This window comes from Macaca nemestrina, chromosome 3 (assembly GCF_043159975.1).
Source record: "Macaca nemestrina isolate mMacNem1 chromosome 3, mMacNem.hap1, whole genome shotgun sequence".
NCBI classification, from domain to species: domain Eukaryota; kingdom Metazoa; phylum Chordata; class Mammalia; order Primates; family Cercopithecidae; genus Macaca; species Macaca nemestrina.
Window position 1 is genome coordinate 49,887,869 of NC_092127.1, and position 13,907 is coordinate 49,901,775.

Here is a 13,907-nt window from a genome sequence, read left to right on the forward strand (position 1 = left end):
ATGTTTGGAAAGAGACAAGGAAAATCACAGTGTAGTAACAGAAGACTTGGCCTAAGTATTCTAATCTTATATGAAAACTGAACCCCAGTATATGATTTATGAGAAGTATCCAAACAAATATAAACATATCCAGAAAATTCTAGAATCAGTGTTTCCCTTGACATCGAATGAGATAAATCTGAATAAGAATTTCAGATATCCAGATAACCAGGCAAAATGGCCCTGTGAAATTTTAAAACCAAATTTGTAAATAGAAGCAGAATATTTTATTTTGTTTTTAAATTGCAAACATAACAAATGCTTAGTGGAATAAAAAAAACTTCAAATTCAGAAATGTAAAAAGTGAAAGTGCTCCCCCTCTTTTTTTAACCCCAACCTATGCCATAGAAGTAATTACTATTGGCAGAGAATTTGCGCTTCTTAACTAAATATATTCAAGGTAAAATATAGAAATAGCTATTTTTAAAGTTTTATTTTAATTGACATGTAATTGTCCATTTTTCTGGGGTAAAGTGTGATGTTTTGATACATAAATACATTGTGTAATGATCAATCAGGGCAATTAGCATATCTATCACCTCAAAGATTCATCATTTCTTTGTGGTGAGAACATTCAAAATCCCCTCTTCTAGCTATTTTGAAGTATACAATATATTATTATTGACCGTAGTCACCCTATTATGTAATAGAACACCAGAACTTATTCCTGCTATCTAACTGTAACTTTGTACCTGTTGACCAACCTCTCCCCGTCCTTCCCTCCTGCCTTCTTTTCCCCAGCCTCTGTTAACCGCTGTTCTATTCTCTACTTCTGTAAGATCAGCTTTTTCAGATTCCCCACATACAAGTGAGATCATGCAGTATTTGTCCTTTTGTGCTTGGCTTATTTCACTTTACATGATGTCCTCTAGGATCATTCACATTGTCACAAACGACAGGATTTTGTTTTGTTTTTATGCTGAATAGTATACCATTGTGTACGTGTATACCACATTTTCTTTATCCATTCATCCATTAATGGAAACTTGGGTTGATTTCATATCTTGGCTGTTGTGAACAGTGCAATAAACATGAAAGTGCAGATACCTCTTCAACATACAGAAGAAATAGCTATTTATTTCTAAATCAGTTTAAATAGCCAAAATGTACATTGTTTACCTGTTCACAACTGTCTCAGATTCAGAATGTTTGCTAGTTTTGAGATCATAATACTTACTCTTCTCTTCGTTATATGACAAAATGTGGAACAGAAAAGCTAAGTTACTACAACCAGCTTATTAAGTCAGAAACCTAAAATCAGAATACTCATGCTTTACCAATGGTTTGCCCTACAAATAAGGAATGAATGAGAACATACCCTTGTTTTTAAAACTGTTTTTTAAGCAGCTATTGTGTCCATTCCCACCTCCTCTGTTAAAAGGAAAGAAGAAAATTATCCTGAGATTCAGTAACTGGGACTTCTTTACATCCACTCTGGTCCTGAGATAAAGGAATTTATGCAGCGTGGTGACAGGAATCTTGAGGCTTTGTTGGTGTGGATCTGGAGTCTGTCTGGCACTGGTAGATTTGCTGGAGTACCATGGGATGTGATGAAAACGTGTAGTGTTCAAAATATTTTGATACACACATCTCTAATTTTTATACTAATCTTCGACTCTGGATGTTTATTTTCATGTATCTTTCCTAATTGTTCTTATTTTGACCATGATTTATGAACCTAAAGGCAAGACTTTTCCCAATCCTAGAATGGTAACAAGAAAGAGATATTTCTTCAGACTGGCTTTGCGGGGGCTGCGGAATACTAGGGTCCTGTGGTTTTTAGCCTAATTATGAAGTGGAGATTAGGTAATTCATTCAGGTTTATTTGTTTATGTTGTTGATGCCTCTCCTTCACATGCCAATTAGATGTTAAAAGGATTTACTACTCCATGGCTTCTTTCTCCTGTGCCCAAGTCCTTTTCTGATGTTGTTTGGCTACATTTGCCAAGAGGGCTCCTTGTAATTTATCACTGGCCAAATAACCTAAGCAAGGTCACCCATCTCATGAGCCACTGAGAAAGGATGGCATTCTCCAGGTGTCAAGTCTATGCAGGATTTCTTGTGTTTAGTTTTCAGAAAGTGCTTGATCACAATTCAGAGAAATTAGAGTTGGATCGGACTTCTGAAGTCATGCATTCCAACCTCCCACACGAGGCAAAAGTTTCTTTTGTGTTCCTGACCATCCTCTAGCTTTTGTTGGAACCAGCCCCAGCGAATATATTCATCTGTATTCCAACAAACAGTTCTGATTGAGGAAAAAAAATTTTGTGACATGCAAGAAGAGAGTGCAAATGAAATGGATAACATTGAATAACAACAAGAGTGCAAATGAAATGGATAACATTGAATAACTACCATTTCTTCAACACTGGACACATGGTCTTGATAACAATCTAGGAGGCGGGTTTTATAATCCCATTTGACATACGAAGAAACTAAGGTGCAGAGTGGCTAAATAACTTGCCCCAGGTGACCTAGTTAAAAATGATTGGAGCTGAGACTGACACCAAGGCGAATTCAGTTCTAGAGCCAACCCTCTCTTTCACTATATCTGCTACCATCTTCCAACTTGAAGCAGGGAAATAGCTGTGGGCCTGACTGCCTTTCTTCCATTCTTTAATTTTCCTTGAAGTTACTCATCAGCCATAGTTGTGAAATGTTACAAAGAGTCCTGGAGTGAATTCAGTTATGTTCTTGTGGGGGCCTTAACAACTTGGGAGGAGCTTGGAAGATTGACAGAAAGTTTTCCTGAGGAATCAATTCCGAAGAATTCTGTTCTAGCTATTTGGCCCCCCTGAACTTCTGTTTTCTTAATTTGCAAAATGTAGATAATTATAGCTGCTTTTCAGGATTGTTGTGATTGAATGAGAAAACCTGTAAAGACCCTTAAAGTGTAGGACACTTAGAAGGTGCTCAGGGGAAAGGATGGATTATTATTTTATCATTGTTGTTGTTACTATTATTATTAATAATTATTAGGAGAGTGTCTTAGTCAGTTTGGGCTGCTATAACAAATTCCATAGACTGGGTGGCTTAGACAACAGAAATTTATTTCTCACAGTTCTGGAGGCTGGACTTTCACAGTTCTGTACTTCCCAAGGCCAAAATCAGGGCACCTACACTTTGTATCTGTCGAGGGCCCACTTCCTAGTTTTCAGATGTCCATCTTCTCGATATCCTCACATGGCGGAGAGTAAAGGGAGAGAAAACAAGCTTTCTGATGTCTTTTTGTAAGGGCATTAATCCCATTCAAGAGGGCTCTTCCCTTGGGACCAAATCACCTCCCAAAGGCCCTGCCTCTTAATACCATTATATTGGGTGTTAGGAGTTCAACACAGGAATTTGGGGAGACACAAACATTTAGTCCGTAGCAGAAAGTTTTCTTTAGGTTTGTTTTTAGAAAGCAAAACTAAATTTCATTACTCTTCAAATATTTTACTGTTATTTTGAGGCTTTATAATAATTAGATCTATAGTAGACTCGTAGATCTTCTCTTAAAAGATTAAAAAAAAAAAAAGAAAACCTTCAAAGATAGCCAGTACATTATATTATATGGAAGCATTAGAGTTCTCCATCAAACTTGCTGTAACACGTTGGAAGAAGTTGAAGTTTCTGACTGGAAATAGTTCTAGCAGATGGGTTGGATCTCCTGTTGCTGCTCTTTGCTTAGTTTGCAGTGTTTCAAAAGATCATATATATTGTTATATAAACTAATTCCTAAAATAATGTTTTCATTCTAAGGGTCACAATTCAATTTGGTTAGAGCTGGGAGTTTAAGGAGTGATGATTCATTTTTTAAATTTCCTCTCGGTTATTGTATTGCTAGGTCTGACAAAAGGAAGGAAACACAGTGGAAGGAAGGGAACAGAATTTAGGCCCCAGGAGGCGGAAAGTCCAAAACCTTCTAGACCCCAGAACCATGAAGAAAAGCCAACACTGTTAAATCTCCAAGAACAGTTTTCTATATTCAAATACTAACAGGAATTTTTAATGAAAATACAGCAATATCTGAATAAAATACAGATATGTAAGTCTAGGAAATACAGATATGTAAGTCTAGGAAAACAACTATAGAATTTCTCCATTTCTTTGTAAGTCAGATTTCTTAATTCAACTGATTTCTCGAAATTTAACTGCTAAGTACAAGAGGTTGGATAAAACAGGCAAAATTAGTCTATGTGCAGAAAAAGAAATTTAATTAAAATTTGTTTTAATTTCCTCAACATTTTCCAGTTGTTTGATTCAGATGATGGTACCAGAAAAATCATACAATTGTAAGACCATTTTTGTAATTTCTTAACATACTAAAGAATCTGCCAAGATGTTGAAAGGAACTTTAAATACAAGTTAAGCACGTTAAGAACATTCTGTATAGTATGATCCCATTTTTATTAAAATAACAAAAACAAAAGGTAGGAAAATGCATGGTATAGAAATGAGGAGAGTGGCCGGGTGTGGTGGCTCACGCCTGTAATCCCAGCACTTTGGGAGGCTAAGTCGGGTGGATCACTTGAGGTCAGGAGTTGAAGACCAGGTTAGTCAACACTGTGAAAACCCATCTCTACTAAAAATGCAAAAATTAACCAGGTGTGGTGGCACACACCTGTGATCCCAGCTACTCAGGAGGCTGAGGCAAGAGAATTGCTTGAACCCAGGAGGCAGAGATTGCAGTGAGCCGAGATCGTACCACTGTATTCCAGCCTAGGCAACAGAGCGAGACTTCATCTTAAAAAAAGAAATGAAAAAAGTCTTAAATATTATATGTGAAATTGGGGAAGAGGACTGAGAATTTCTACTTTCTGCCTCTTAGTACTGCTTGAGTTGCTTTTTATGTGTTTGTTTTACAGTGAACACATACTGCTTTTTTTTAGAGGCACTTATTTTTTTCCAGTCAATTGGATCACTCATAAATTATTGCAGATAGGAATTTTTCTTGCTTATTCTTTAAAAATAGATTTAATGCAGTTTTATAAATTTCTTTATCTATTTCAGTGTTTCATAACTGTTTCTTTGATGATGCTTTTTAAACCCAGTTTTTTAGTAGGAAGCTTGCCATCATACACATGAATATGCATGTTTAATAATAATAGCTGTTCTTTATTTAAGCAATCACTATGTGCCAGACCATATTCTAAGCATTTGATATGTATTAACCCATTTAACCCTTATAACAATGCTCTGAGTAGTCCAATTTACAAATGAAGAAATGAAGCATAGGAAGTTTAAGAAACTTTGCTCACGTACAGCCTATAGGCATATCGAATTCATATAAAGAATGCTCCCTGCACTTGAATAACACTGTCATGTTCCTTCTCAATCTTCTCTTCTCAATGCAAAATGATCCTGCTTTCCATTTCTATTCTTTTGCTTAGGAATTATCAATATGAAGTTTATATGTTAGGAGAGGGATACGTGGATGCATATTTCCTAATTTGTTCCCATAAAGGGCTTACAATCTAGTTAGAGAAATAGGACACGTAAATTTAACATCAATAAAGACGTGGAGTGTTCTGTAATAGTACATGCCTAGGCTCCGATGAGTAATGTGCACGGCGGGGCTGCCAAGATCAGGATAGATTTACTTTGTAGGAAAATGAGGCTCCCTGCGGATGATGAGTAGGCTCTGTTTAAGACAGTAACCCGCAGACTTGCTCTGAAACCCAGCTCTCAATCCAGTTTCACCAAGAAACATTAGAAGGCTATTTCTATGTACCTACTTTTCAAATATGACCAGATATTAACATTTTAATGGATACAAAATAATGTCATTTTCCCATGGCTTCTTTCTTTTTTCTTTTTCTTTTCTTTCTTTCTTTTTTTTTTTTTTTTTTTTTGAGATGAAGTCTCCCTCTGTTGCCCAGGTTAGAATGCAGTAGCAAAATCTCGGTTCACTGCAACCTCTGCCTCCTGGGCTCAAGCAATTCTCGTGCCTCAGCCTTTGGAGTAGCTGGGATTACAGGTGCCTGCCACCATGCCCAGCTAATTTTTGTATTTTTAGTAGAGAGGGGGTTTCACCATGTTGGCCACGCTAGTTTTAAACTCCTGACCTCAGGTGATCCTCCTGCCTCAGCCTCCAAAGTGCCAGGATTACAGGCATGAACCACCATGCCCGGTCTTTTTTTTTTTTTTTTTTTGAGACAGATTCTCGCTGTCACCCAGGCTGGAGTGCAGTGGCACGATCTCCGCTCACTGCAACCTCTCCCTCTTGGGTTCAAATGATTCTTGTGCCTCACCCTTCTGAGTAGCTGGGATTATAAGCATGTGCTACCACCCCTGGCTAATTTTTGTATTTTTAGTAGAACTGGGGTTTTACCATGTTGGCCAGGCTAGTCTTAAACTCCTGGCCTCAAGCAATCCACCTGCCTTGGCTTCCCAAAGTGCTGGAATTACAGGCGTGAGCCACTGCATCCAGTGGCTTCTTTCTTTTTCGATAGAAAAATGCCAGAAATTTCAGAATAGTCATTATTAGCCCACAATTATTTTTGTTTTCAATGAAGAAAAAAGAAAAGAAAAAAAAGTCATAACTTTTTTTTCCCCCTGGCTGTCCTTAAGGATTTTAAACGTTTCCTCACATATGTTTTATGGAAAGCAAGGAAAAATATAGTGTGGAAGCTAAGCTATATAAAGGTCAGTGAGTAAACTTTCAATATGAGCAGAGCTTTTTAGAGCAGGGATAAGCAAACTTTTTCTGTATGTGGTGAGAGTAAAATCGAGGCTCTGTAGGCCACATACGGTCTCTGCTGCAGCAATTCAACACTGCTCTTGTAGTATGAAAGCAGCCATAGACGATGTAGAAAGGAATATGCATGGCTTTGTTCCAGTAAACTTTATTTACAAAAACAGTCAGCAGACCATAGTTTGCCAGCCTCCTCTGGAAAGAGCAGTTAGAGAGAAAGGTAGTGCCTTGAATGCCAGTCTAAGAAACGTATATTTTATTTCCTCAACGACAGAGGATTTTAAAGACATCACTTTTTTTTACCCTGAAGAACCCAGTTTATGTGTTTAATATGCCCCCTTTTGTCATCAGATTTCATCCAAGTTACTATTAAAAGTTGCCAAGCAAGCTAAGCTGTGGCCTCAGGCAGATGGCTGAAACAATAATGCAGTAAGATTTGCTTTCCAATGCCTTAAGAATTTGCATTTGTGTACCTTGAGTCAGTTGGGCTAAGAGGGAAATAGCAGTTTGTTCTTCTTACTCTGATAGATACATGAAGATGGGCTCCACGGGTAAGGGAGGTTAGGACAAGCCACTGAATACAGTTGGGGGAAATGTCTGCAAGGCCATATTATTTTTTGTCTGATTTGCAAGACTTATGTCTTGTAGATTTGATCATAACCCTGAGAAATATTGGCAGACTAGTCTGTCAGGAAGTAATTCTACCCAAACTCACACAGGAACATTTTGAATACTGCTGAGAATCCAAAGTCAATAGGGTTGCCAGGATGAGCAAATAAAAATCTAGCTAAATCCAGGACACCCAGTTAAACTGGAATTTGCTCAACAAAAAAATGTAAGTATAATTATATCCCATTCACTATTTGGAACATACATAAACTAAAAAATTATTTGTTGTTTATCTGAAATTCAGACTTAGCTGGGAATCCTGTATCATAACTGGCAATCCTAAAAATGAAGATAAATGAATAAATAGTTTCTTGCACTACATAAATTATATCATTATGTCACTTGATTAGTACCCTTCACCAAGGATTTTTTTTTAATTGTGGGAGTCTAATGACAGTTGAATCTCATTACTTCCAACCTCACTGTTTTAGAATTTTGATTATTTATGCAAAAGCTATGCTAAAGTGTACTTTATTCTCTTCATGAATTTAGGAAGCCTATTTGTCATTGATAGTACAAATAAAACTGAAAGAAAACTATTTATCTCCTTGGGAGACTACAAATAGTGTAATTACCTTTTAACCAGAAGCTATCGTTGTTTAGAATGTGCTTTTCATTTAATAATTATAGATCATTCTCAGTTATTCATTGAAATAAGTCAAGACTTTACCAGGCAGAGTCAGGTGCAGCCACTTAAGTCCTCATGGCCCTCTTTGCATCCCATCTGCTCCAGTTCACAGTGTGTCTTGCCAGTCTCTCCTATACCATTGTGTTTGTTTTGTTCCTTGTCTCCTCTAGAGCCTCACACAATGCTTGCTACTGAGAAGGCACACTATAGATGTTGACTAGTTGTGGCTGGGAGGCCGAGGTAGGTGGATCCCTTGAGCCCAGGAGTTCAAGACCAGCCTATGTAACAAGACAAAACTTCATCTCTACAAAAAATACAAAAATTAGCCAGGTGTGGTGGCGCATACCTGTGGTCCCAGCTACTTGGGAGGCTGAGGTGGGAAGATGACTTAAGCCCCAGGAGCTCAAGGCTGCAGTGAGCCTTGATCATGCCACTGCACTCCAGCCTGGGCGATAGAGCAAGATCCTGTCTCAAAAAGAAAAAAAAAAATTTACTAGTTGAATTAATGAATAAATGCTACCTGCCTCTGTTAAAATAAACAAGCTGTCTTTGTTTCAAAATTTTCTTACATTTAAAATTTTAAAGATAATTTGAGTTGGTCTTTCCTTATTCCAAATTTTAGTACTTAAAGGGAATTTTGGGTAAAGTTAGTTTCATTTCATAGGGACTTTCAGAGGCTAAGAATGAAAACATGTTCTTGAACTTGCAAATGTGTATTACAAGGAGAGAGATGGAGAAGTACTGGTAAAGTCACCGTGAGCACCCCTGTGAGCTTTCTTCTTGTGTAGGACCATGGGTCTCAAACTATCAGGATATTAGCAGGGTGGAGCCTGCAGTCTTCCTTACTTGCCCCTGCTGGCCATGATTATGGATGTATGTATATGTATACACACACACATACACATGTACATACATAGATATACATACATACATAGATATACTTAAATAAATCCCCATATGTCTTCCAAGGAGATGGAAGTATTGTATCACTACCAATTATGGCTATCACTGATAAATAATACATTAGTGACTTGAAACAAATATGTAGACATTCACACACTTTAAGCCACGTTTTATCATTAGAGATTACTGTATACAAGCCATCTGAAAGACCCTTGAGAACTACCAGTGAATTCTGGAGCACTCTTGAGGGAAATTAGACATGAATGGTTTGTGTGTGGAACAGGTAACATCAGAATTTCTATTGCCTGGAAACATATTCAAGTGAACTTGTTCTTAGTTTCCATCAGTAGCTTTTTTCTTCTCTATTTTCTCCAGCAGAGTAAAAGGATTCCCAGGAACTGTGAGATTAGGTATTAAATCTCCATCTTTCTTCTCAGTCTTACCCATGTCCCTAAAGCATCTTTCCCTAGCAGTCGATGATAATTTAGGAGGCTGCACTGAATCCATGTCAGGGCTGACACAACTGGGCATGCAGTTCCTTGGATATGATCCTTTCTTCTAAGAGAGTCGAGTCATGGTCTGACTATTCCTTTTTGTTTTTCCTTTCCTCACAGCACCCTGGAGGGTTATTATGTGGATGATGCCTTGCAGGGCCAGGGAGTTTACACTTATGAAGATGGGGGAGTTCTCCAGGGCACGTATGTAGACGGAGAGCTGAACGGTCCAGCCCAGGAATACGACACAGATGGGAGACTGATCTTCAAGGGGCAGTATAAAGATAACATTCGGCATGGAGTGTGCTGGATATATTACCCAGTAAGCCGTGTGACTGTTCACTCTGCTGGAAAGTAACATATTGTGACTCTTCACAATGAAGAGTAGAATGTATTCTGTGTTAGAACTTGGGAGCTGTGAAACCTGAGAGTCACCATAGCTGACGCCAAGAGTTTATGAGGCATGGCCTCTCACTGTTACTCACTATTGGCTTAGATTGTTGGCCCTTGAATCCATTATTAATTATTTTTCAGCATTGTTTTGGAAAGGTGTAATTAATCATGATTAAAACAAATTGGGACAAATTGGTTTTATGGTATCACTAATAAAGGCAAAATACATTGCTTTTAATTCTTTTGGCACATAGAGGGAGATGGTGGAAAATTTTATTGTTGCTATTAGTTTTATTCCCTGTTTCTCATATGTAAAAACCAGTCCAGCCATTTTTAATTTGGGGGAGCTTACTGCACTGTTGTTACTTGATTTTATAATTCCACTAACTACTTTTTAGGGTGTTTTATGGTTTATATTGTTTAAATTAAGGTGATTAAAAATAACTCACCTTTGAGTATTTGATAGCATTTTATTATATTTCTGGAGTCTATTAAAGTAAAAAGATATGGCAGAACCCATGGTTGGAAATTAATGCTCAAATTTTTGTTTGCATTTCAAATGTCCCATCTGTTGTTAGTGAATTTCCAGAAAATGTTTCAGAAAATAGACCTTAGAAAACACTATTTTTATTTTATTTTATTTTATATTTATTGAGACAGGGTCTTGCTCTGTTGCCCAGGCTGGAGTGCAGTGGCACAATCTTGGCTCACTACAACCTCCACCTCCCAGACTCAAGCCATCTTCCCACCTCAGCCTCCTGAGTAGCTGGGATTACAAGCATGTGCCACCACATCTGGCTAATATTTTTGTTTTTTTTTTTAAGGACAGGGTTTCTCCATATTGCCCAGGCTAGTCTCAAACTCCTGGGCTCAAGCAATCCACCTGCCTTGGCCTCCTGAAATGCTGAAATTATAGGCATGAGCCACCACACCTGGCCAGAAAATATTTTACTTAATATTTTATTTTGTTCGTAACTTAAGTCAAAATACTTTTTTCGTTTTGAGACAGAGTCTCACTCTGTTGCCCAGGCTGGAGTGCAGTGGTGCCATCTCGGCTTACTGCAACCTCCACCTCCTGGGTTCAAGCAATTCTCCTGCCTCAGCCTCCCAGGTAGCTGGGATTACAGGCACATGCCACCACGCCCAGCTAATTTTTTGTATTTTTAGTAAAGATGGGATTTCACCATGTTGGCCAGGCACTGGTCTCAAACTCCTGACCTCGGGTGATTTCCTTGCCTCGGCCTCCCAAAGTGCTAGGATTACAGGCGTGAGCCACCACGCCCAGCTGAAAATATGTTTTTTACTCTGAAACCTTATGACTAAAAAGTTCTAATACAAAGAAATGATTAGTTACATAGTTAAGAAAAGTAATCCCAGCTAAATCCACTTACACATTATTGTTCTTAAAAAATAAGTTATAATCTAGGAATAGGGCATAAGAAAATAATGTTGTAAAACATTTTCTAAGAATTGCTAAAGCATTTAAATATCCTCTTGGTAGGATCTGTGATAGATCAAAAGTTGTAACATGGACTGCTTAGGAGAAGAGAAGCAGAAAGATCAGAAGTGGTGGAGGTGCTGCCTAGTGTAGGAGGACTGAAACCTGGCCTCGTGAGTAGCCAGGGTATGCATCTTGCTGCCCAGTGCTGGGGCACTGCTGATGTGACAGTGCATCTTGAAGTCAGGAGAAGTGGAACTCTCGACATAGAGATGAGGATAGGAAAGAGGCAAAGTGTTGGATTACCAGATTCTTCTACTACCTGTCATTTTACTTGTGACATTGTCAGTTAAAGTCCCCTGATGGGATCAAAGATGCGCCAAGATTGGTGAATGAATTGGGCTCGCTCAGTGTGGTTGCATTTTGAAAACCAAATATATAGCTACATTTTAACCTTTAGCCTTAATTATCTTATTAAATCTCAAAGACTCTGCCGTAGGAAGGAGCATTGGTGAGCAAAAAAGCAGCCTTTGTCCTCTTAACCCCCACCCAGTAGAGAAATGGGTGTCAGTAAGTGTCAGACCCTGGCTGCTCACCAGTCAAATGAACGATTTCTCCCCCGATGAGGAGGAGCCAGTGAGCAGAGGAGAAAAGCAGCCTTTTCTTCCCCCACACTCCCTGATACCTGATACAGCAGAGGAGGAAATTTTTTTAACAGGCCAAAGTAGGAACAAGGGGAGGAAAATGTGATGATTTTCTCTACAGTCCGTATTTGTCAGCTCACTCTAAGAACAGTGTATTTCTTTCAAAACTGTACCTTGAAAAAGTTTTTCATATGAGGTGTTTAATTAAAAATGTATAACTCCTTTTGGAAATGAAAGAAGAATTTCTACTGTATCATTCTGGACAAATAAATTCACTCCCTCTGAAACCAGAAATTTAAACATTTAAGGGGCCGGGTGCGGTGGCTCACGCCTGTAATCCCAGCACTTTGGGAGACCAAGGCGGGCGGATCCCGAGGTCAGGAGATCGAGACCATCCTGGCTAACATGGTGAAACCCCGTCTCTACTAAAAATACAAAAAAATTAGCCGGACGTGGTGGCGGGCTCCTGTAGTCCCAGCTACTCGGGAGGCTGAGGCAGGAGAATGGCGTGAACCCAGGAGGCGGAGCTTGCAGTGAGCCAAGATTGTGCCACGGCACTCCAGCCTGGGCGACAGAGCGAGACTCCGTCTCAAAATAAATAAATAAATAAATAAATAACTAAATAAATAAATAAAATAAAATAAAATCAAACACATTTAAGGGGAAAGGTGTGAGACCCTGGAAAGACAGACTTCTGTTTTAAATAAATAGTAATGGTGGCTTATGTTAGGCATAGAGTATAAGAAGCACAAAGGCTCTTATACCCTTCCATTCAATAATCATCACTAAAAGCCTGAAGGCAGACATTGCAGAAAGTATCATCTCCATGTATTCTCAATTATTAAGAATTAACTTGAAGAGAAGAAAGAGCAATGACTATCCCTAGTGCACTTTCTATCCATTAAAAATGCTTCTAAGTATTTTTCTTTCTGTGTAAGTGCCACGATTCATTTTTTAATTTACAGCTCTTTTCCTAGAAGGCAAAAAAAAAAAGCAGCATTTGGGATCACTCAAAAGTCATCCTACATCACTGACTTTGAGTAGCTAGCTGTTCCTAGATCCTCAAGTTGGAGAAATTAACCATGCTTTTAAAAGATGTCATGGCATTACTATTGTTATATCAAACTCACAAAGGTCTTAAATTTTCAAAGTTATACCATGAGGACCTTCTGGATGGGAAAAAAAAAAAAGGAAAGAAACATCTCTGGCATCCTAGCTTAAATTATTCATTACTTTTTGGTAACCCAGTTCAATTTAAAAGCGTTTATGAATCACCTACTGTGTCCCTACCACTTATCAAGATACAGAATTATATGATAGCCTCTGCCCTAAAGTACTCAATGACCCTTAGGCATGAAATAAATGAAAGAGTTAAGCACGAAGCTCAGTGGGCTCCTCTGCTGAAAGGAGGTGAGAGGGAGCAGGAAATCGAGTGGGAAGAAAGAATTGAGATGGGAGTGGGATTTAGTTGATCTTTTTTCACTTTTCCTTCTAATTCCAGAAAAGGTGATGGTATAGGAGTCTCAGAAAGGCAGTGTCCAGACATCCTTTTGTTTGTCGCTGAAAACGAGCAGACAGCTCTCTTTACTCATGTACACTAAATTAATTCTTAAGTACATTTGAACTGAAGATTTTCCTAACACACTAGAAATCCAAAATTTAACATCGAGAAGGGAGATCATATGAATAGTGGGTAGGAGTGTCTTGCTAAAGATCATCATCATATTTGATTTTGGCCAAAAATAACACTTAGTTACATTTCCTTTAAATGTTGGTAATTGATGTTACAAATATCAAAGAAACATTATTTGTTTCTTAGATAGCAAACCAAGATAGAGTATCAGTAACTTGTCCCGGATTACAAACGGCAACAGAGTCTACCACTCTCTAAATCAGGCATACATGCCCCATATGCACATGACTTTCTAGCAGTTTATTTGTATGGAGCTGGATGAGGAGCTATGCATCATGTTTTTCTTACCCAGGTGAAAAGCTCGGGTTCCTAAACTGTTATTATCCCTAC

At 38.3% G+C, this 13,907-nt stretch overlaps 1 protein-coding gene across 3 annotated transcripts in view; it reads left to right on the top strand.

The window, feature by feature from the left end:
* LOC105493270 (SET domain containing 7, histone lysine methyltransferase) overlaps window positions 1–13,907 on the top strand; it is a 52,396-nt gene that overhangs the window by 13,864 nt on the left and 24,625 nt on the right. For all 3 annotated transcript variants that reach the window (XR_011620960.1, XR_011620959.1, XM_011760792.3), the window contains exon 3: window positions 9,530–9,731. Coding sequence is in view for 1 of the 3 variants with exons in the window: in XM_011760792.3 (XP_011759094.1) it covers window positions 9,530–9,731 (202 nt within the window). In the remaining 2 variants the exon portion in view is untranslated. The remainder of the gene's footprint in view (window positions 1–9,529; window positions 9,732–13,907) is intronic.